The sequence below is a fragment of the Cantharellus anzutake genome (genome assembly GCF_015039405.1).
Source record: "Cantharellus anzutake strain C23 chromosome Unknown EI90scaffold_4, whole genome shotgun sequence".
Lineage (NCBI taxonomy): Eukaryota > Fungi > Basidiomycota > Agaricomycetes > Cantharellales > Hydnaceae > Cantharellus > Cantharellus anzutake.
Window position 1 is genome coordinate 77,724 of NW_024066954.1, and position 22,156 is coordinate 99,879.

General features: G+C 50.2%; 1 protein-coding gene across 1 annotated transcript; it reads left to right on the forward strand.

Moving 5' to 3' along the window:
* Positions 1-15,558: 15,558 nt before the first annotated feature.
* On the forward strand, positions 15,559-16,817 carry EI90DRAFT_3116325 (uncharacterized protein; the record flags this gene model as incomplete). Its single annotated transcript, XM_039062882.1, has 4 exons — positions 15,559-15,907; positions 15,971-16,410; positions 16,491-16,580; positions 16,635-16,817. 4 exons carry the CDS (start codon positions 15,559-15,561, stop codon positions 16,815-16,817), a joined length of 1,062 nt encoding a protein of 353 aa, XP_038922129.1.
* Positions 16,818-22,156: the final 5,339 nt, after the last annotated feature.

Here is a 22,156-nt window from a genome sequence, read left to right on the forward strand (position 1 = left end):
ACGTAAGGTCCGCTGCGTGCATGGTCCTGGCAAGGCCTGCCAGGAATGCTCCCGGGTGAGGCAGAGGTGTGACCTGGTCGAGCATGGCACAGAAACGACGCCTAAGCGACGCCGGGCTGGGTCGTCAGACCTTATACAAGAGCTGGGGGGCTGAGGAAGGATGTCAGGGCCATCAGGGTCGCGATCGAGCGAGCTGGTGAGCGGATTGGTGATATCCTGGAAAGGATCACGGGACGGGTTGGTGAGGAGCCGCGTGGTAATGTGAAGAGGAGGGGTGTGGTCGAGAGTGAGGCGGACAGTGGGGAGAATTCGAGTGAGGAGGACGAGCAGAGGACAGAGGAAGAGTCGGAGGGAGCAGTGGGTGATGATGGCGGCGATAACGGCGCTGGAGACGAGGCCATGGACGTGGAGGCTTCCAACGTTGATTCGCCCTCGTTGTAAACTAGATCCTTCTTCCCATTTTTTTTTGTTAATTAATTCCTCGTCCATTTCGAACTAAGCGTGATCAGGGCCCGGCTTGCCTGGGTAGCGTGAGTGGAAATCAGCAACCAACTCTGAGGCATGTCCCAGCTCAGTAGCCAGTAACCAGGAAGTCTCGTCGTCTGTCCCTTCGTAACCGAGCCAACGTACCAGATAGAGTAGCTTACAGTTGCGGCGGCGCCGGTCGACCTTGGAGTCTAAAATCTCAGAGATCTCATACTCGGGTTCTCCATCGACCTCGATCGGCAGCGGCGGAGTTTGTACGCGGTTGGGAATGGTGTTTGGGGTAGACGATTCGAGCTGAGAGACATGGAAGACGGGGTGGACAGATTTCAGGGTATCAGGAAGTCGGAGGGTGCGGGAGTGTGTACCAGGTTGCGCGATGATCTCGAAGGGCCCAAGGTTCTTTTCCGAAAGCTTTTTCGAAGGTCGAGTAGAGCGGAAGTACTTAGCTTTGACATAAACTGAACTACCGACTTCAAATAGCGGGGCGGCCATTCGGCGAGCATCGGCGGGGCCTTGGTAACGTTCTTGAGCCTGACGCATTTCCTCACGAAGAAACTGATGCAGGGAATCAAGATCCACGGAGTATTCCTGGGCACGGGCAGAAGAGAGGTCTCGTTCGGGATGGACAGAGATGGTTGGGTGATAACCCTTGTTGGCGAAGAACGGCGAGATGCTGGTAGTAGCACTCGGTGCGTTATTGTAGGCGAACTCGGCGAGAGGGAGCAACTCAGACCAGTTGTCCTGTTGATAGTTACAATAAACGCGTAAGTACTGCTCCAATGTCTGATTCATGCGTTCCATCTGGCCATCGCCTTTGGGGTGATAGCCAGAGGTGAAATGGAGTCGCATGTCAAGGGCCTTACCCAAAGAACGAAAGAAGTGAGAGACAAACTCGGACCCTCTATCGGAAGTGACGTGCGCCGGAACCCCATGTTTAGAGAAGACGTGAAGGAGGAACAACTTAGCTAGTTCGGGTGCCGTGATAGTATCGTGGGTTGGGATAAAGATGCATTGTTTAGAGAGACGATCCACGACTACTAGTATGGCGGTGAAACCGGTGGAAGACGGAAGTTGTTCGATGAAGTCCATGGAGATAGAGTTCCACAGGCGTTCGGGGATGGGGAGTTGCTTTAGCAGACCGTAGGGCTTGTGGCGCGGAGCCTTGGCACGGGCGCAGGCGGTACAGGAAGAGATGTAATCTTTGACAAACGAGCGAATACCTGGCCAAGTGTACTCTCGACAGATTAGGTCGAGGGTGCGGCTTTGCCCAAAGTGTCCGGACAGGGGGTGATAGTGCTTATACCTCAGAATCCGCAGGCAGAGATTGTTAGCGTCTGGCACATAGATACGGCTGTCTAACCTAAGCAAACCATTATTGTCTAGTGACCAGCGTGAATCTGCGGGAATCGGGGAAGTGAGGTGTTGGGCAACGGCGGGGTCGGCGGGAAGGGTGGCGATGATGTCCTGATGGATGGCCTCGACGTCGACCAGTGTGCCTGCGCGGAGAACAGGGGTGGCAAGGCAAGTGGCTCGAAGGGACGATGCGAGCTGTTCCTGGGTGAAGACCGGGCGGAAGTTTTGCAGGTTGACGCGGGCGTAGTCCCTATCCCCCTCTTTGGGATAGACGTCCCAGCGTCTAGTCAACGCATCAGGCTTGGCACCGAGTCTACCAGGACGAAAACGGACAATCATGTTGAATTGGGAAAGGAACTCAGACCAGCGGGCTTGCCGGCGAGTGAGGAGTTTCGTGGTGGAGAAGTATTCCAGATTCTTGTGATCCGTGACGACGTCGATGGGGTTGGCGGAACCTTCAAGATAGTGACGCCAGGAACGGAAGGCTTCATAAATGGCTAGGAGCTCCTTGTCATGTGTGTCGTAGTTGAGTTCCGGTGCCGTCAACGTCCGCAAGCGGAAAGCGACAGGATGTATCTCTTCATCAGTACAACGAATAGAAATAATACCTGATATCGCATAGTCCGAAGCGTCAGTTTCAATGGTTAGCGGGGCATCGGGGACCCAATGTGTCAAGACAGGAGCGGAGGTGAAAGCGTCCTTGAGGCATTGGAAGGCGGAGCGACAGTCGTCAGAGAATACCCAGGGTACTCCCTTACGAGTGAGGCGGGTGAGAGGAATCACAATGTCGGAATACTCGTGAATGAAGCGGCGATAGAAGTTAGCGAATCCCAGGAAGGATTGGATATCCTTTACTTTACGCGGCTCGGGCCAGTCCTGGATGGCTTTAATCTTCTCTGAGGACATGGACAATCCATTTGGCGAGAGGATGTACCCGAGGTACTCCATCGTGTCAGTATGGAACTCACACTTCTGCGGATTGGCAAACAAGCCGTGAATGCGGAGCCTATGCAGGACCTCGCGAACATGTTCCTCATGTGAGGCCATGTCAGCGGAGTAGATAAGAATGTCGTCAAGGTAGACTACCACACACACATCGAGAAGATCAGCGAAGACGGAATTCACGAACCGCTGAAATGCCGCAGGGGCGTTTGACAGACCAAAGGGCATTACAAGCCACTCATAGGAGCCGTAGCGTGTGCGGAATGAGGTCTTCCACTCGTCCCCAGTGGCGATGCGTACCAGGTGGTAGGCGTGCCGGAGATCGAGCTTCGTGTAGACTTGGGCACGGCTTGGGGCGTCTAGGAGGTCAGAAATTCGTGGAAGTGGATAGCGGTCTTTCTTTGTGATCTTGTTGAGGCCTCTAAAGTCGACACAAAGACGGAGGGAACCATCCTTCTTGCGGACAAAGAGCACGGGGGCGGCGTGGGTGGAGGATGACGGGCGGATGAATCCCGATGCCAAGTGCTCATCGAGGAAGGTGCGTAGGGCCTCAAGTTCAGAAGGAGAGAGAGAGTACAAAGTACCCAGTGGTGGATGCGTACCTTCCTCTAGCTCGATCTTTAGGTCGAACTCACGGTGCAGCGCAAGCATGTTGGCTTTCTTCTTGCTGAAGACGTCCGCAAACTCGTGGTACGCCGTTGGTACGGCTGAGAGGTCGATAGGCTCGGAAGGGATAGATGGATTAGTAGCTGCAGCATGCAGCTCACTGAATAGAACAGAAGTGCTCACGGCAAACGCTACCGAGCCTTCAAGTCGACAGGCCTTGGTGAAAACCTCGGCGCTGACAAGCTCGATAGGCGGCGCATGGCTAGCGGATGGTCGCGGTGTGTCTACAGACGGAGTGCTTACTGACGGATCGGGATCCAGAGGTTCAGCGGAAGCGCTTATAGGTTCTAGGTGGGATTGTGTCGGTGCTTGGAAGGTTATACTACTCGATACCCAGTCAATCGACGGATTGTTGCGGGTGAGCCAGTTATGCCCAAGTACCAGAACACACGTGCCATCTAGCGGAGTGACGTAGAAAGTCGACAGGATGACGACACCGGACGGAAAGCGGAGCGGAAGGTTGATGGCCTGCGTAATAAGGTTATTAGTAGTGCCATCAAACAGGTGGAGTTGAAGCGGGTCAACAGAGTAGGTTTCGAGACGGTTCTGATTAACAAAAGCACTATCTATGAAACAATCGGATGAACCGGAGTCCACTAAGGCGGGATAAATCCCTCCAGGTAGAGCGGCGGCGACATAGGCGGATTCCGATGACGAAGAAGAAGAAGAAACAGCGGAAGGAGGAACTATTTTTAAGCCGGGGACATTCCCCCTTGAATCAGGAAACAAATGAGAACCAGGGGCATACCCCTTTGAAGGCGAAACAAGTGGAGAGCCAGGGGCATTCCCCTTTGAAGATGGAAGTCGACCATAATCAGACACAAAAGAAATAGGAACGGAAAGAGAGTTGGAGGAAAGAGCGGACGCATTAAGGCGAACCATTCGAGAGTGCTGGACTCGAAAGGTCGGTGACTAGTTTTTTGCCTCATCAGAGGCGTCAAGTTTGGCGTCGGGCACCTCGGCGATCGCCTGACGGGCCTTAGTCGCGTTGGAAGATGATTTTCGACAGTCCCTTGCCATGTGGCCAGGCTTGCCACAGAAGAGGCAGAGTTTGTTGTCGACTCGGCGTTGACGCTCTTCAGGAGTGAGCTTACCGTCTTTACCGAGTTTTGTCGAAAGGTCGGAGGTGAAGGAAGTAGGCTTAGCGCCGGATGGCTTGTCCTTAGGCGCCTTACTACCAGAGGCGGAAGGAAGAGAAGACGAGGTCGAAGAGTTCTTGTTGCCATCAGATTTGGCGGGCTTAGAGGATGACGGAATGGAGGGAGAGGTGGCGTTGTTGCGGGAAGGTCGTACGCTGTCTTGGCGGCGTTCCCAGTAACGGGTGTCAAGTTCCTGCGCAAGATCACGAAGATCCCACAACGAATCAGGCCTACCAGATCGATAGATCTCATCTTTAAGGCGATCAGGCATCCCATCATAAAAAAGAGATTGAAGCACGCCTTCACCGTATCCGTGTAACTGTGAAGCGTAACGGTTGAACTCAACGATGTATTTACTAATCCTTTGGTTGTCCTTCATGACCAAGTTTTTTAATTGATGCTCCGCGTCGCAGGCGGGATTGTGTGAACCGAAGTTTTTGCGGAGTTCCTCAATGAAGCGTTCCCAGTCGTCTTCCCAGGGAGGTGCTCGACCACCAGGCGCGCGTAAGAGATCGGGTTCGAACCAGTTGAGCGCGGAGCCCATTAGGAATGACTGAGCATAGATAACCTTCTTACAGTCGGAGCTAAACGCCTGAGGACGATCCCGGAAATTTAGTTGACACTGAACTAGGAACGTACGGAGCTTTCTTTGGTCCAACCCATCAAACTGGTCAGGCTTGCGCACCTTCGTGCGATAATTGTCGATCGAGGTGGGTGGCAGAGGTGGAGGTGGCGGAGGTGGCGGAGGTGGCGGAGGTGGCGGAGGTGGCGGAGGTGGCGGCTGACGAGGGACGTTGGATTGGGCGAGAGCCGCAATGGCTCGAGTTAGCTGAATCAGGATGCTTGCCTCGTCTTGCACGTTAGCAGGATCATCAGGGTCAGGGTTGTTACCAACAGGACCATCAGGGGGCGGAACAACTGGGTCAACTGGTGGTGGAGGCCTTGACGAAGATGGCGGAGGACGAGGTGCGGAAGGGTCGGGAACTGCGGTGGCATCGACATCGCCTTCCACTTCAGCCTCAGATTGGGACCTTGTAAAAACAGGCATCGACGATCGTTGGCCTCCGCGGTCAGCTGTGAAGCTAGCGAAGGGTGTGTCGATGTCGAGGTCGTAGTCGTCAGGAATCCCGAGACCAGATTGGTGCTGTTGTGTGGAGGTGGATGGCTCACAGGTCTGCGAACGAGTCACGTAGTGTCTAGAAGCCATTTGAACGCACAGTGAGTTCGAATATACTGTCAGAAACTATGTTCGAGGGGATCGCGGGAAGCGGGGCGGAGTACGGCGGCGTAAGTGGTCACTTAGCTAATGAGCTACTCCGTTGCAAGGCATCGAGGGGGTTGGGACTTTGGCTTCAATGACTTTGCCAGAGCGTTGCGCCACGCATTCTAGGCTGTCCCGTATTTCACGTTAGCAGGAAAGACCTTGCGGCGACGTTGACTTAAGCAGGATGAAGTTGAGGGGCGAACTTAAGATGAAAGTACTTAGGGGGGAAATTCTAGTCGATATTCGAACTCAGGTACATCGACAGTAAACTACAGGTATAAATAAGAAAGGAGAACAGAGAAGGGACCGGTCGATCCGGCGCGGGACGGGAGCAAGATGATAAGAACTAAAAGAGCGATGCGGACCAGGGTAATGGAACAGAAGAAAAGAATGGAACAGAGGATGGCGAAGTTGGGAGGCAGAATGGATAGGCCGACAATATAGGCACGCGGATCAGAATGTCAATATACATATAAATCAAATATTAATAAAGGAATAATCAATTGTCAATAAAGGAATGTCAATAAGGAGCGGATCACGGCGACCATAACAACCGCTAGTTAGTTAAGCGAATGAGTAGAGTAAAACGGTATCGGCCGAATGGCTGAGGAACCCAAGTGGTGGCGGGAGAACGAAGAAGGCGTTGCTACGGGGCCATAGAATGGGAACCACTATCGGCGCCGCTAAGTGATGGGCAATGGCAAGATTAACGGGCGCGAGTAACGGCGTGAGGGTGGGGGTGCAGAAAGTGGTAGAGGGGCGGGGACTTTGTGGGGCCGTGACACTGATGTGAGGGAGGTCAGGGCAGTTAGTTTCACCGTAAGGTTGAGGGATCTGGGGGATTGCTCGGAGAGGACATAGATGGCAGGCAGGGAGGGATACTGCCACTTCAGGTGCTGCCTCTATGGTTCCCTTACTCTCACAGGCTGAGGATGCATTTTTTCTCCTCTTCTTTGCAATAACTCGGTGAAGTTTTGGCATTGGCGTTGACTCACGTGCGCTGCGGTATTTACACAAGCTATCTTCTATGGGCAGCCAGGACACATCCTTCATTGGTCACCTTCCTGGAAATCCCCCTGAGCCTCTGTCTCCAGCTCTGTTCCTTCCATCTCTGGCTCCTCCATCAGCTGCCTTTTCAGCCCTTCCATCAATGCTCAAAGGTCCTCAGGGTGGAGACATCACGCCCAGTGGACTTTGGGGTGTGGGCAGTCTCGTAGGATGTGCCCCTGGGTGTTACAGTTGCAGCACTGTCTCTGGTCAGTCCTCGAGTGGTCGAGGTCCATTGGTTGTGGGCCCATCCCTGTTGTGGGGCAGGCTGCTGGGGTGGAGGGTGGGGCATGGGTCATGCATGAGGTGGGGTCATGATCGATGGGGGTCGAGTTGGTGGGAGCGTGGGTTTGGGTGGGAATGTGTGCGGTTGGGTGGCCTGGAATCGTCACCACTGGTTGTCCAGGAGCATGGCTTTGCACTTCCACTTGGCCCAAGTTGTGGGCATGGGATGGAGCTGGTATATGCTCTCCCGGAGGCAGGAGTTGATTGCCTGCTCAAAACGGTCGACCAGTCCTACATCGCCCAGCCTCAAGGCAGGTCCCAATATCTCGAACTCTTGGATTACTTTGTCCACAGAGTTGCTTCCCTGGCAGATGGCTGCCAGCTTCTGTCTGGCTGTGGCCTCCCAGTTCAGGTCCTGGAACATGGCATCAAGTTCTGTGTTGAACTCGTCCATGGTGAGGGAGGGGGAGCTGGCTGTCAGCAGCACGATTGTGCATTGCATGGCCCATGCCCCTGTGGGTCCTCCTTTCATGTAAGACAACACGAAAAGGATCTGGGAGAGGGTGGTGGGGAACTCAGCTGTGCGAATGTGGAAATAAATCCTGCACTCAGCCTTAAAATGGTTGAGGTCCTCGCTGGCTCTTGAGAAGGGAGTGGGGGGGTGACCTTGTGTCAGGGCATACACCCTGACCTAGCCCATACCCGCATCCACACCTGCACTTGCACCCGCACCCGCAACTGCACCCGGCTGTTGTGCTCCCCACGTGCGCCCTGTGCCGGATGCTCAGTGCGGCCGGATGGCCTGGACCTCGGGTCTTGGGTCTCATGTGACTTCCAGATATCTCCAGAAGTTTTCGATGTATTGTGGCCACTGTGGGAAGATGAGAAGTTAACTTCCTTCTCATCTCTGACCCACAGTAGGTTGTGCCCTGGATAGGGCTGGTTACACCTCAGGGCTGTGGACCATAGGGGAGGGTCATGGGGACCCAGGAGTCATCCCCTGACACCTTGGGTGGTTTGGGTCTGGGTGCAGGTGCAGGTGCAGGGGTAGGTGCGGGGGTGGGTGCTGGTGCAGGTGTGGGTGGGGGATGGTTGCGGGCCTGGCTCTCCACGATGGCTTGGAGCTCTTGGAAGTGAGCCAGCAGCTCTTCATACTGCTCTTCTGACACCATGGCTGGGGAGGCAGGGGAGATGGGGGAGGCACATCAGCAAACCTGGATGCGGAGGCCTGAGAGCTCATAGAGCTCTCAGAGCTCTCAGAGTTTCAGTACTTTGAAATTGCAGGTCCCCTTCTCTCAGAGCTCCCCAAAGTAGTCAAAGCTCATAGAGCTATATTTGCACACAGGGGACTATTATCTATATGAGCTCCCTGAGTGTTTAATTTATCCGATATCAAAATTAAAATTTAAGAGCATTGACTCTGGCATCATGTGATGAGTCACAGCCAAGTCCCTACCATGCAGGAAACTGAACAAACTGAGCTTAACTTTCAGCCCCCAATGCAGCACTACACACCAAGGGTATATAGCCAAATTAATATATAGATCAAATTTAGGGATATACATATACAGTTAATCTGAAATTACTTAAGGAAAATGCGGGAAAATGAGGGGAGAAATGGGGGGGAAAATGAGGGGAAATTTGAGGGGGGGAATGGGGGGGGGGAATGAGGGGGGGAATGAGGGGGGGAATGAGGGGGGGAATGAGGAGGGGAATGAAGGGAAATTTGAAGGGGGGAATGGGGGGAAAGTTGGAGGGGGAATGGGGGGGAAATGAGGGGAAAATTGAAGGGGGAATGGGGGGGAAATGGGGGTGGAATGAGGGGAAAATTGAAGGGGGAAATTTGGAGGGGAGAATGGGGGGGAATGGGGGGAAAAATGGGGGAAAATTGAGGAGGGAATTGAGGGGAAAATTGAGGGGGGAATGGGAGGGGATGAAGGGGAAAATGGAAAATGAGGGGGAACTGGGGGGTTTCTAAAAAGTCAGGGAAAATTAAGGAAAATTCAGAAAATGGGGGACTTTCTAAAAATGGAGAATCTCCAAAAAATCAGGGGAAATTAGGGGAAAAATCAGAAAATTTGGGATAAGTTAGGGAGAGATATTTCAGGAAATTAGGAATAATTGGAAAAGAAATTAAATCACTTTTTTGATAATTCAATGTGTAGTGGAAAGTGCTAAAGTGGGGCAATGTAGCAATGTATGTTTCAGTAGAAAAGTCTCCCACCATGTTTTGGTGAGCCAAATAACCATGGCTTTTTGACCATGGGAAATTTGGTGTCAAAGGTTTGGATGATTATATACTTAATTATCTCATAATGAATCTCATAATGAAGTGAGGTTGAATGTATTGTTCAATTCTCATAATGAAGTGAGGTTGAATGTATTGTTCAATATTCTCATAATGAAGTGAGGTTGAATGTATTGTTCAATACAAATTAAATTCATAAGCAATTCAGTTTTGTGAGCCGTGGGAGCTGTTTCAATGTTAACAATTGTACTAGATGACCTATCTTGGTGTAATAATAAAAGATGGGGAGGACGTTTGAGCGATTCCATTGCAAAAGACCCCATGAAAAACGGTTGGGAATTGAGGGAGATACGAGTGGTGGCCCATCCCAGCGCGAGATGTGTGCGTGGGAAACAGTGACCACGCCTCATACAGGCTGTTTGATGACGCGTGCTAATGATATTAAATAAGGAGATTGTTAATACAAGCTCATTGAAAAAAACCCGACGAAAAACGAATGAGATTTGACAGAGATATGCATGTACATGTCTTTTGTGTGTGAAAAAATGTGAAAATCCGTCTTACTGCCTCATAGACCCTCATTCGCGATTGACGCCAATAATATAAGATAGTGAGGGCATTGCTACAAGTATGTACGAAAAAAAACGGTGAAAAACGAATGATAATTGACAGAGATACGAATGTATATGCTTTTTTTTGTGAAAAATTGTGAAAAACCGTTCCACTGCCTCATGAACGCTTATTCGCGACTTGCACCAATAATAAAGAATGGCCAGGGGGTTAGTACGGGCCCATTGAAAGAAACCCGACGAACAGCGAATCAAAATTGACAGAGATACTAATGTACATGCTTTATTTGTGGAAAAATCGTTCCACCTCCTCATACATGCTGATTCACGACTTGCACTAATAATACCACATGGAGGAAAGGTCAATACGGGCCCATTGCAGCAAACCCGACGAAAAACGGTCAAGAACTGACAGAGATACCAATCCACTGTCAGCTCCGCGGGTGATCTGTGCGTGGGAAACGTTCTCCAGCACCTCACAGGTGTTTTAAAAATATGTAAAAATATCAAGTACTTGCGTTAATGATATTTAAAGTAGCATGCAAATTTTCAAAACATTTGGTGCAGTATCAAGCGAGATATGATAAGTTAGTCCATTAAATTTCACTTGGCACCCTCAAGATCGCAAGATATCAGGTTAAGGTAATAATACACATTGTAGAGGGCATTGACACGCGCCCGTGAAAAAAATTTCTAAGAGAAACGAATAAGAACTGACAGAGATACAAATCCAGTGTCAGCTCCGCGCATGATCTGTGCGTGGGAAACGGTCCCCAGCACCCTACAGATATTCTAAAAATACGTAAAAATATTCTGTACTTGCGTTAATAGTATATAAAATGATTCGAAAAATTCCAGGACATTTGGTTCAGTATCAAGCGAGATATAATAAATTATTCTATTAAACTTCACTTGCCACCCTCAAAATCGCGCAATAATGAGCCGGGGCAATAATAATAATTGTAGAGAGTATTAACACGCGCCCGTTACAACAAACCCGAAGAGAAACGAATAAGAACTGACAGAGATACAAATGTGGTGTCTGCTCTGCGCGTGGTCTGTGCGTGGGAAACGTCTTCCAGTGCCTCACCGCATGTTAAAAAAATATGAAAAAATGTCGAAAACTTGCGTTGATAATATATAAATTAGTACGCAAACCACGCTGCCAATTTCACCCCCTCTCCAGATCTCCATACCTACACATACAACCCAGCCGTTTTTCCACCCGATAGTGATGCTCTACCTTCCTTCTTCACCCCCGGAGCATTTCCCAGAATGGCAATCCCATACCCGGATGGTTCAGCACGGAGTAGAGTCTCACGTGGTCTTGACAGCACCTGTCAATGGCCATATCTCAACAACTACTGCACCAAATGGGACAAATAGGGGCTCGTTGGAAAGCTGGAGACGAGGAGGTTGCTGACGGGAGGATAGGCGGGCGCTGTGGCGAAGCGTTGCGGAGTTAACCTTCACAATTTCCATTTCGGACCCGTTGTCACATTTTCCCCATTCATTCATATTTCTTTTATTGTTTCTTTGTTCCCAATTGGATATTTATCATTTACGGTTGCCTAACGGCCCATTTACATTCCTCCATGCCATTCATTCCATTTCAAACATATATAAACTAGATAACAGCTTGTACATAACAAGTTAGTATTGAATAGACCCGTGAAGGGACAAGCAGAAGTTGCATCCAAGTGGCAAAGACGCCATCCACGACCCTAATGCCCCCACTGAGCTAGTTGCTCACGTCTAAGACCCCTCACATCATAATACTCAGCCTTGACGTCCAAGAGAGACATAGGTGAGTGTTTGTTTGAGGTTTTTGCAGACTCAGTAGCACCCACGGACCAAAACCCGGCCCAACGAACCACACCCGCGCACACTACCACCCTCCCCCCTTTCTCTGTCTCGAGTCTAGGCAATAGACCCGTTACAACGTCAGAGCTGTCTGGAGGCCTTTGGGGTTCTGTACTTAGGGAGGCATAGGTAATATATTGAATTGAGGGGGTGATGACCATCAAGGGAGTCGGAGGTGATTGTGGAAACCAGAGGCTCCAAGGTTAGTGACGAAGGAGTGGAGGGAATCTGGAGGACTGGAGGTGGTTGAGGATGATGGCCATGGGTGGATATGACACCACAGGACAAATATAGAATAGGCAAAAAGCCCAAATTACATCTGAAGTTTGTGGAGTGGGAGGATTAGAGACCAACTGAATGGTAAGGCCTGGGCCTGTCTATGAATGAGTAGGGAACTACAGGGGAAGATGTCCAGAAAGGTCTGGAGCCCGGAAGTTGTAGTCCAGAAGATTGGGGTTGTAGAAAATATCAAATGATAAAACAATCAAGAATAACATGACCGGAGGTAAGGTAGGAGTGGGGAGGTACTGGAGGTACACAACCAGAGGTGTGGAGACCAGAAGTATGAAGGAGGGTGGATGGGCAAGTTGAGGGTTACCATCAACAAGTAGATCTGTATCCTTTGAACAAGAGGTCCAAGGAGGTGGAGGTGTGGTAGGGGAGGTCCGGAGGTGATGTGGATGTAGATGGGAGGAAGAGTGGGAGAGAGTCGAAGGAAGAGGTAGTCCTAGGATTGTTGGCATCGACTGGAGGCAGCAGAGAGAGATTGGGAGGGCTGGTGGAGGTCATAGGAGTCGTCTAGGACTAGGGTGGAGGGAGGTGGAAGATCTGGGATATGACAAATCTGGCCCAAACCCATGACCAATCCGGAACCCCTTGGGGCCTCCTCATGGATGGCCTCCACCCCTCACATATCAATACCCTCATAGCTGGCCATCTATGGATAAGCCATGCAATATGATTTTTTGCAATCAACTTCACAAACTACAGGCCATCCAGATATGTAGTCTCCCTACTGTCAGGGCACACACCCTGACTAGCCCAGACCTGGACCCACATCCGGACCCGCTACACTTCCTGCATGCACTTCCCATGCTGCATGGTCCGGCCCTGGATCCTGCCCTCATGTGACTTCCGGGTATCCCCGGAAGTTTTCGCCATATTGGGGCCACTGTGGGAAAGTGAGAAGTTAACCTTCTTCTCACTTTCTTACCCACAGTAGAGTGTGCCCTGGACAGGGCTGTTTACAGGTTAGACTGTGGACTGTAGAGAGGGGTCACGAGGACCCAGGGTTCATCCCCTGACACCTATGCAGCCTTGGAGTGAACCTAAATGAACAGGATGACATGGAAAATGCTATTACTCAAAGGATCCTTGAACATGGATCACCATTCAGAAACTTCCTGGAAAAAGCCAACCTAAATGAGGATGAAAATGTAACTCCAACCATGGGGTTGAAACCCATCTGAGCATAGAAACCCAACCTCTGATGCAAATGTCACTCTGTGGGAAATCCACCTCCCTCCCCCTTTCTTCAAAGTCCAAGACCCTACCCCCAGGGACATGAACAGTATTCATGACCTATGGATTCAACTGTTAAAACAAACTTCATTCTCCACCCCCATGAGCAACAGTGGGTCCGCCAGTGGCAACCATATTTACTGCCACACATGCAAAGGGATCGTGTGAGGCCCCAGCCCATGTCTATATTCTGCCCACAACATCAGTTGATGTTGTGTTGTGTAATAATTATGTTGCGACGCTAATTTAGCGTCGTGGAAGCTTCTCTATTTATTTGTGCCAAGAATGTATAAGATTGTATATAAACCCTCAGGGTAGCTGTAAAAGGCAGATTAGCCTTTACTTCTACCCTGTCAATATACAGCCAAATCAAGCGTATACTTAGACGGATTACTGAGGCCTGAGGCGAACGGGGGAACGGAACGTTACCATCCCCAAACTAGTAAGATAACCTTTCACTTTTTTACGCTCTTATTCTCTTTCCATTCTCAGCACCGCGTTACCGGCGCCGAAACCCCATTTGGCAACGCGCACGTCGTCGGCCCCTGACAACGCGCGACTTCGATCAAGTTCTCACGCGAACTTGTTGAACAACTCGACACCTCTTCTGGATGTCGTGGAGATACAACACCAGGAGCACGTCCAACGCTCCTGCCAACACGGCCGGCCCCTCCACTAGCCGTAGGGCGGAAGACGACACCACCTCAAGTGATGGTGGCGATCTGGGCCTGCAAGGGCCCAGGGACGCGTCTCAGATGCGTCCCACCTATATGAGAGACGTTGACGAAGTCACAACATCTGAAGCCCTCGCAGCGGAGACTCTCACGGCATTCGTCCCAATGCGCGCGTCGCGTCCTCCATCCCCAACCCACTCCCTCGCATCTGAAACGGCGCGAGTACTAAGAAATTGCGTCGACCAAGTCGACGACGACATCACCGACTTGAGAGGCGATGTCCGTAACATGAATACCCAGATCTCTGGGAATAGCGACAACATCGCTCATCTAGATCGTAACATCATTAAGGTGGAGGAAAGACTTAATGAGAAACTTAACGAAATTCTCCTCACGCTCTCTCGACGCGACGAGCCAAAGCCACCTGCAGCAACGGTGGATAACCCATCTGCAAACCCTCCAGTGAACCCAACAACGGGTGGAAACCCCATCGTCGTCTCTGACCAGATGAAAAAAACCGCTGTTGAGGTGCAAGCGCCCCAAGAGGTCCCTGTAGTCCCCGTTAATCAAACGGGTCAACAAATCACTAAACCCGCTGTGGAGGCGCAAGCACCCCAGGAGGTCCCTGTAGTCCCTGTTAATCCAACGGGTCAACCAATCAGTGGGGTCCCCATACCTGGAGGGATCCCCACTGTCTCTGCCGTCGTCACAGAGGCGACAAGTTCACGCGTGTCTGTCGAGGTACAAGAATCTGACAGACGTTTTGTTCCTATCTTTAGTGGAACTAAGCCACCTACCCCGTCAATGGCGCCAGTAACCACTGACGCCAAAGGAAAGGGTAGGGAGATCGACCCAGGACAACTGGCTGGATCATCAATTATGGGGGAGAGTGGAACTTCTCCATTCCATTTCAGGCCAGGCTTCATGCCCGCGCCATTCATTCTGTCGTCCCAACCCACGAACAGTGAGGTGAAGATACCAAGCGTTGACGCTACTCAAACGCATAATTTCCCTCCTGACCACGGGAGAAAGAAAGCAGTGCCGATGAAGGCCACTGTGGAGACAATACAAGAGGAAGACAGTGACGCAGAAGCCACCAGTGTTCTGTACGATTATTACGCACGGAAAAAACGCCCGATCTACGTCCAGGATTGTGTAGATGACATTGGCAGACAGCCCGCCAAGGTCAGACCTATCTTCGCTACGCGTACAGTTGCGGACAGGCAAAGTCTGAAAGAAATGTTAATCTCCATGTAAAAGCCTAGAAACACAATAAAACGACGTAATTTGGGTAACGGAGTTCATTCCGAGGCTTTCCAACACTGAATTTGAAGATTATATTTCCGTGTGAGTGCCGAAATTTAGCGTCGAGCTAGAAAATAGGCTCCCATGCATAAAAAGGGGGTCAAATGAAAGCTCTTGACTAGTAGCATATGATTTTCTGTGAAAGAAGTCCCATGGAACGGTGATATGGCAGGAAATCGGGAGGTGAACAATCACATGTGTTTGCTTCCGGTATGCCAACGACTCCCGCCCTCCTGCTTGCCTCGTTAGGAATAAGATGCATCGCAGACTTGAGAGCTACTTTCCACATGCTAAACCTGCCCTAAACAATCAGCCATTCCAGGTTGAGAGTGATGAGGAGGACAATTGGTCACCTTATCCTTCTCACTGCAACCCGAATCAACAATCCTCCATCCCTTTTCTCGCGTCTGATGATGAGGAGTTGGATATGGCAGCTTGGAGTAGTGATGAGGACTCTGCTTGTGGTTCAATATCTGAGGAGATAGTGCAGAGGGTCAAGATTTTTGGAGGAGATGTTGATGATCTTCCATATTGCCCGAAGCGCGGTTCTGATTATGCCACCACAAAAAAGAGAATCCAGGCACGTAAAAATCTAAAAAACACAGGTAAGTATAGCACAGTCTTCTATGGATTATCCTAAATCCAATAGTTAATCAAAATGATACTAGGGACGCGAGAGCCAAGGGGCCCATATTCAAAAGGACCCTCCATCGCTGACAAAGCACGAAGAACACAGCAAGCATATGCGGCAAAAGAGCATAAAGAGGGAATGAAGCAAACAACACTCACTGGCTTTGTGAAACTCTCCAATACAACAACCGCGATTGAGCTGACAGGCCCGACACCACCTCCCTTACATTCTCCAGCACCAAACTTGGTGGAATCGGACCATATTGTCGAAAATCTAGAAGATGCCAGTAATTCCTCTAACAACCGAATAGAGTGCTCTATGAAGCATGAGTTGCAGAAGCGGAAGCACGCACCACATGTTCTGGATCTCCCACTCCCCACTCCCGATGAAAGTTCTCCCCCACTTGGAAAGAGACGAAGCTGTTATGACATCACTGTCCCCCCCAACCTGATGTCAGTAATGAACAATGCAACGAGAGTGAGGAGGAGGATAAAGATGACAATGATGAAATTGATGAATTGATGAATGACACCTCACCCGCTTGCCCCCGTGTGAAGTCGAAATCTTGGCAAGAGCTCAGGGAAGGGATTGACAAGATCCTAGACGCTAACAAAAAAAAGAAGGGCCGTGAATTATCGTTGAGTCAGGTAAGTAATTGTTTGTGATTTGGTACGCACTGCTAATTAGACACGACACAATAGCTAAACCAATACCAACTTCTGCGCAGTTTTGCCACCCTTCGGATCAAGGGTTACAAAAGGATTCCTGGAAGCATTCACATTGCAACTGACTGTCATGATGGGGATGGAAGCTACTTTGCATCTCGCATCAGGATGCTCGCGCGATACTATGAGAAGCACGAAAGTCTTCCAATTGAGAGATGAGGGGGAAGCAGGAGAGGTGCCTGTCATCTGGATGACCCTGATGTCAAGAGTGCTGTCCGCACTTGGCTGGCAATCCAGAAGGGCAAAGATTTGATGCCAGAGTTGTTCCGCCGAGCACTTAACACCATCATTCTGCCAGAGCTTGGTCTTTCACTCAAAAGGCCACTGTGCCACCGTACAGCACGTTGCTGGCTTATCAAACTTGGTTACCGAAGGACAGTATTGAAAAAAGGAGTGTACATGGATGGCCATGAACGTGCAGATGTGGTTAAGTACCGCCAAGAGGTTTTCTTGCCAAAAATGAAAGAGTTTGAGTCCCGCATGGCTCAGTACCAGTGGAATGGGGAATCCCTGGAGCGAAAAGTGCCTTTGTTGAAGGAGGGAGAACGGCACATCGTGGCACAGTTTCATGATGAGAGCTGTTTTCACGTGAATGAATTCAAGCGCAGTGCATGGTACGGACTCAGCTTTAACTATCACATTATTTTGTTGATGTTTTGCACCAGGCTCAAGGAGGGAGAAACTATTCTCCAAAAGAAGAGTCGTGGGAGGCTGATACATGTCTCAGACTTCATTAATGAAGAGAGTGGCCGGCTTGTCATCCCCAATACAGATGGCTCTGTCTCAGAAGAAAATGATGCATGCAAAATCATTTATCCAGGTGCTAATGGTGACCCTTGGTGGGACACAAAGCAGCTTTTAGAGCAAATAAGGACAAAGGCAATACCAATCTTTGAACGTGCTTATCCCGGGTGCCAAGGCCTTTTTATTTTCGATCAATCATCAGCACATGCATCTCTTGGCCCCGATGCTTTGAACGCATCTGACATGAATCGCTCAAATGGAGGCAAACAGCGAAGACAAGGGCCGATAACGACAATCCCAAATGATGAAAGTGTCCCTAAAGTCTCTATGCATGGACAACCACAGTCACTCTTAACTGAGGATGGGGAACCAAAGGGTTTGGAAGCCGTGCTCTTGGAACGTGGCTTCGAAATTCAAGGGAAAAAGGCAAAATGTAAGCCGGTCTGTCCTATTGAGAACACAGACTGTTGTCTTGCACGCATCCTCAGCCGACAATCCGATTTTTCAAATCAAGTGTCAATGCTTGAGAAACTGATTGTCGAGGCTGGCCATCTTTGCGTCTTTTTGCCAAAGTTCCATTGTGAGCTTAACCCAATTGAAATGGTGAGTCCGTCCCAGATTTATGAACCTCTGCCTTATTGACTGCTAGCTTAATAGTATTGGGGATACACTGAGTACCGCTACAGAGAGATCTGGAAGCCTACTTTCGCTGATGCACAAGCAGCAGTGGTACAGTGTTTGGACTCATGTTCAATTGACACAATTCGGAAGTTCATTAATCGGACTTGGAGGTTTATGGATGCCTATCGGAAGGGGTTCTCAGGAAAAGCAGCAGAATGGGTGGTAAAAAAACAAAAGAGTCATCGCTCAGTTTCCGAAGCTGCAAGAGTTGCAATGGATGCAATTCTGAGTAATACTGCAACCACAGATAGCTAAATTTTGGTGTACAAAGTATATGCCCTCCCAATATTGCCTTGCCGATGCCTAAAATGTCAAATATTATCTAATTTTTGGGTCCAAAATTTAGCGCGCGCTTGAAAAACAACCTAGGAGCCTGTAAAGTGTGTTTTTAGATAGCTATGGCTAAACAGAGTACAACTATGCAAAAATCAAGCTTATTGACGCAGTTGTTCCTGTGATAGAAAATTTAATGAATTTGCCTGTCCACAACTGTAGTCTCAGCGAATCTACTTTTGACTTTAACGCCCGTCTGGATGCAGATGCAGCATTCGTATACAACGTGGGTCGTGGGGCAAACGGTGAAGACCCCGAAAGACTGTCCCACGGCACAGCACTCAGACGAGTGCTGGATAACTACCACCGATTCTCACAACCGCCTGCGGCTCCAGAAGGGGGCAAGAGGCGTGTAGACCAAGTTAGGTCAAACTCGGGAAGAAGGCCCCACCGTCCGAGTGGCAATGGTGATGACGAGGATGGTGGCAAGGGTGGCTCGTCCTGGCCCAACCCACCATTTCCTGACCTATTTGGCACCGAAGCAAAATGGGAGCCTTCATCCAACTTTCCAAACCGCTCGTCTGTACGACCCGGTTTGTTTGACTCAACCATGCGTTCATACGCAGCACCGGCGGCACGAGTAGTGCCTGATCCATCTGAGTTCATGACTCAGCTTCTTGAATCTGCACGCCAAAGTGTGGAGGTCCGAATCCTGCAGCCACTGCCTGCAGATGTATGCCCAGAACTGCTCAAAAAGATGCAGGGACTGACTCCGACCATCAAATGGTCTGGAGAGAATAACTCGAAGATATTCCACAACTGGCTGCACTCCTGGCTAGCCTACATGTCGTCGTGTGGGTGGAAGGGTGAAGCTTACAACGAGTTTCACGTCCACACTTTGACAACCGCCGTTGAAGGCGAGGCGCAAGACCTCCTGATGCACTATATACGCATTGGAGTGCAGAACGGGGTAACCCCCCATTCTGGGATCTACTAGAGATCCTTATCTGCACCTTCATCAAGAAGTCTGCAGCAGTAGCATCCACGAAAGCGTTCAAAACGCTTTCATACGATTCCGCGAAGGGAATCAAACACTTCTATAACCAGCTGTATCGTGCAGCTGAGGAGATGATCACGCCTCCTGACCAGGCAACGTTCAATGAACGTTTCCTGAACGCCATCCCTGGCGGAATGCATCGGGAGATGGTTATGCGCCACGACATTTCCGTGGACTACACAACGAAAGACGAGTTGTGGACCGCCGTGCTCCGCCTGGACCACGCATACGATTCAATTAAGGCGATCTCTGCGTATCGTAATGACTCGCAAGCGCCAGCAGCGTCAAAAATGACGCAAAAACAAGCCAACGCCGCAGCAGCACCCAAAAAAGCTGCTGATTCTTCATCCGCCAAGAAAGTGTACAAAAACACATTCGGGGGAAACACGTCAGCTCTGAAGAGCGGACAACGCTCAACCTTCCATGCGAGCTACTCGCTGGCTCCAAAAACAGAGAAGTCGACGTCGTCTACAGCGACGAAATCGATGCCATCCTTGGATAAGGATGGGAAACTGCGTTGTTTTAAATGCGGGAAAATAGGCTATCAACATGATTGCCCAAATCACGACAAGCCCAAACCGCGCATGTACAACATAGCGGTCGAGTCTGACGAACGAGACCTACAGGACTCGGAGCCTGTAGAAGAACCGGAAGGTGTTGAAGATCCTGCAGAGGTGCAGGACTATATGGCCGACGATGAGGCGTTCGACGATAAACTCGTGGACGACCCATACGATCCCAACCTCCTCACTGAGGCGGAGGAGGAGTACGTAGAAGTGGATGCCGACATGTTCGTCAGTGCTATGACGTTCGTGGATCCCACGGACGAAAACTTCTCCATTAAATTAGCGTCTGCTCGGCAAGCAGACAAACTGCCATCTGATGAGCAGATAGTAGCTGAGCTTGTCGACGATGCAGTAAAGACCTACAAGAGGGACGGTGTTATACCGGTCCCAAAATCTTCATCGGGGAAACCGTCAATGCAAAGTGTGACGAGTTCTTCAGTGCCTAACAAGCTTCTGAAGAAAATCCCGCCAATATTCGACACGAAGTTTAGAATCTCGTGGGAGGCGGGTAAATACCCTGAAAACCGCAGCGCCGACTTAAGGCGGACACTCACCGGCGAGGTTAACATCGCTGGGGTAAACGCCTTTGTCCTATTTGATAGTGGCGCTGAAACAGACGCCCTATCTCCAGATTTTGTCCGAGCAGTTCACATTCCACTGCTCGAGTTGCCAAACCCCTTGGTTCTCCAGATGGGGACCAAAAACAGTCGTTCGTGCATAATGTATGGCACGAATACTCCTGTAACCATTCACAGGGTTACGTCTACTCACTATTTTGACGTTGTCAACATTGACCACTACGACGCCATTCTCGGAGCCCCATGGCTGAATGCCAACGGAGTGTCCCTCAATTTCGAAACTCACACCATCCACATAAAGACGGGTGACATCAAAACGTTTGATGTCCTGACGGAACGGGGTAAAACCTCAGTGGGGGCTGCTGCACACGGTCGCCCCAAACTTCCCCGTGCACCAAGATCCGAACTGTCATCTAAACAGACGGCATGACGCAATACAGCGAAGGCTGGAAACCCTTTGCCACGCGTCCTTGCCATCTCCGCTCAAAAAGACACGGATACCTCCCAGTGGCCCAATCACTGGCCAAGCCCGAGGTCGAAAGATCTCAGGCTTCCCGACTGTTCCCATTTAGAAGGTCTGCCTATGACAGACCCTGAATTCGTGCCACTCAGGAATTGGTGGCGTGAACGTTTCAAAGACGTCATGGCACCAGCCCCTGAAGTCCTACCTCCGTTCAGGGAGGTTAACCACCGGATCAACTTGATTGATCCGAATAAAAAATATATAGAAAGAAGGGCTACGTGCCCTCAGGCCCTCGAACCGCAGCTTCGAGAAAAGATCGCTCGTTATGAGCGAGCCCAATGGTGGGAACGCAAGGCGGTCACAACGGCGGCTCCACTTCTTTGTCTTGCAAAGAAGGACGGTTCTTTACGGACTGTAATCGATGCGAGAAATCGCAACGCGAACTCCATTCTCGATGTCACGCCCATGCCTGACATGTGTTTCATCATGGATAGTATGGCTCGGGTAACTTATCGATCAAAGATCGATATGACAGACACGTACGAACAGATTCGTATCAAACTGGACTGCGTACAATACATGGGGATGAGTACCCTGTACGGTACTTTCATATCAAACGTGCTGCAACAAGGGGACTGTAACGGCCCTTCCACGTTCCAGCGCGTTTTGACTTGGATCCTAAGGGACCAAATCGGTCGAGCCATCCACGTATGGTTCGACAACATCTTCACTGGAACTACGTCAGTGAAGCAACACAACGAGAAATTCTTGTGGATATATACTCGTCTAAGGGACGAGAAGCTCTATGTGAGCCCAAGAAAATTTGAGCCATTCGCCCCTGTACTCGACATACTGGGGTGTAAAGTGGACTCAAACGGAATCCACGCAGATTCCGACAAACTAGACAAAATAAGGAACTGGCGAACGCCAGAGAACCACACCGAGGTTCTGCAATTCCTAGGGCTCATTGAGTACCTAGCGAAATTCCTGCCCAACGTCAGTGCATACACTGGACCGTTGCAATCCATATGCACCAGCCATATGCCGTTCTGCTGGAGCGCCCTACATGAAAAATGTTTCGCGCAGATCAAAGCAATCGTGTGCAAGATGCCGATTCTAAAGCCCATAATCTGGGA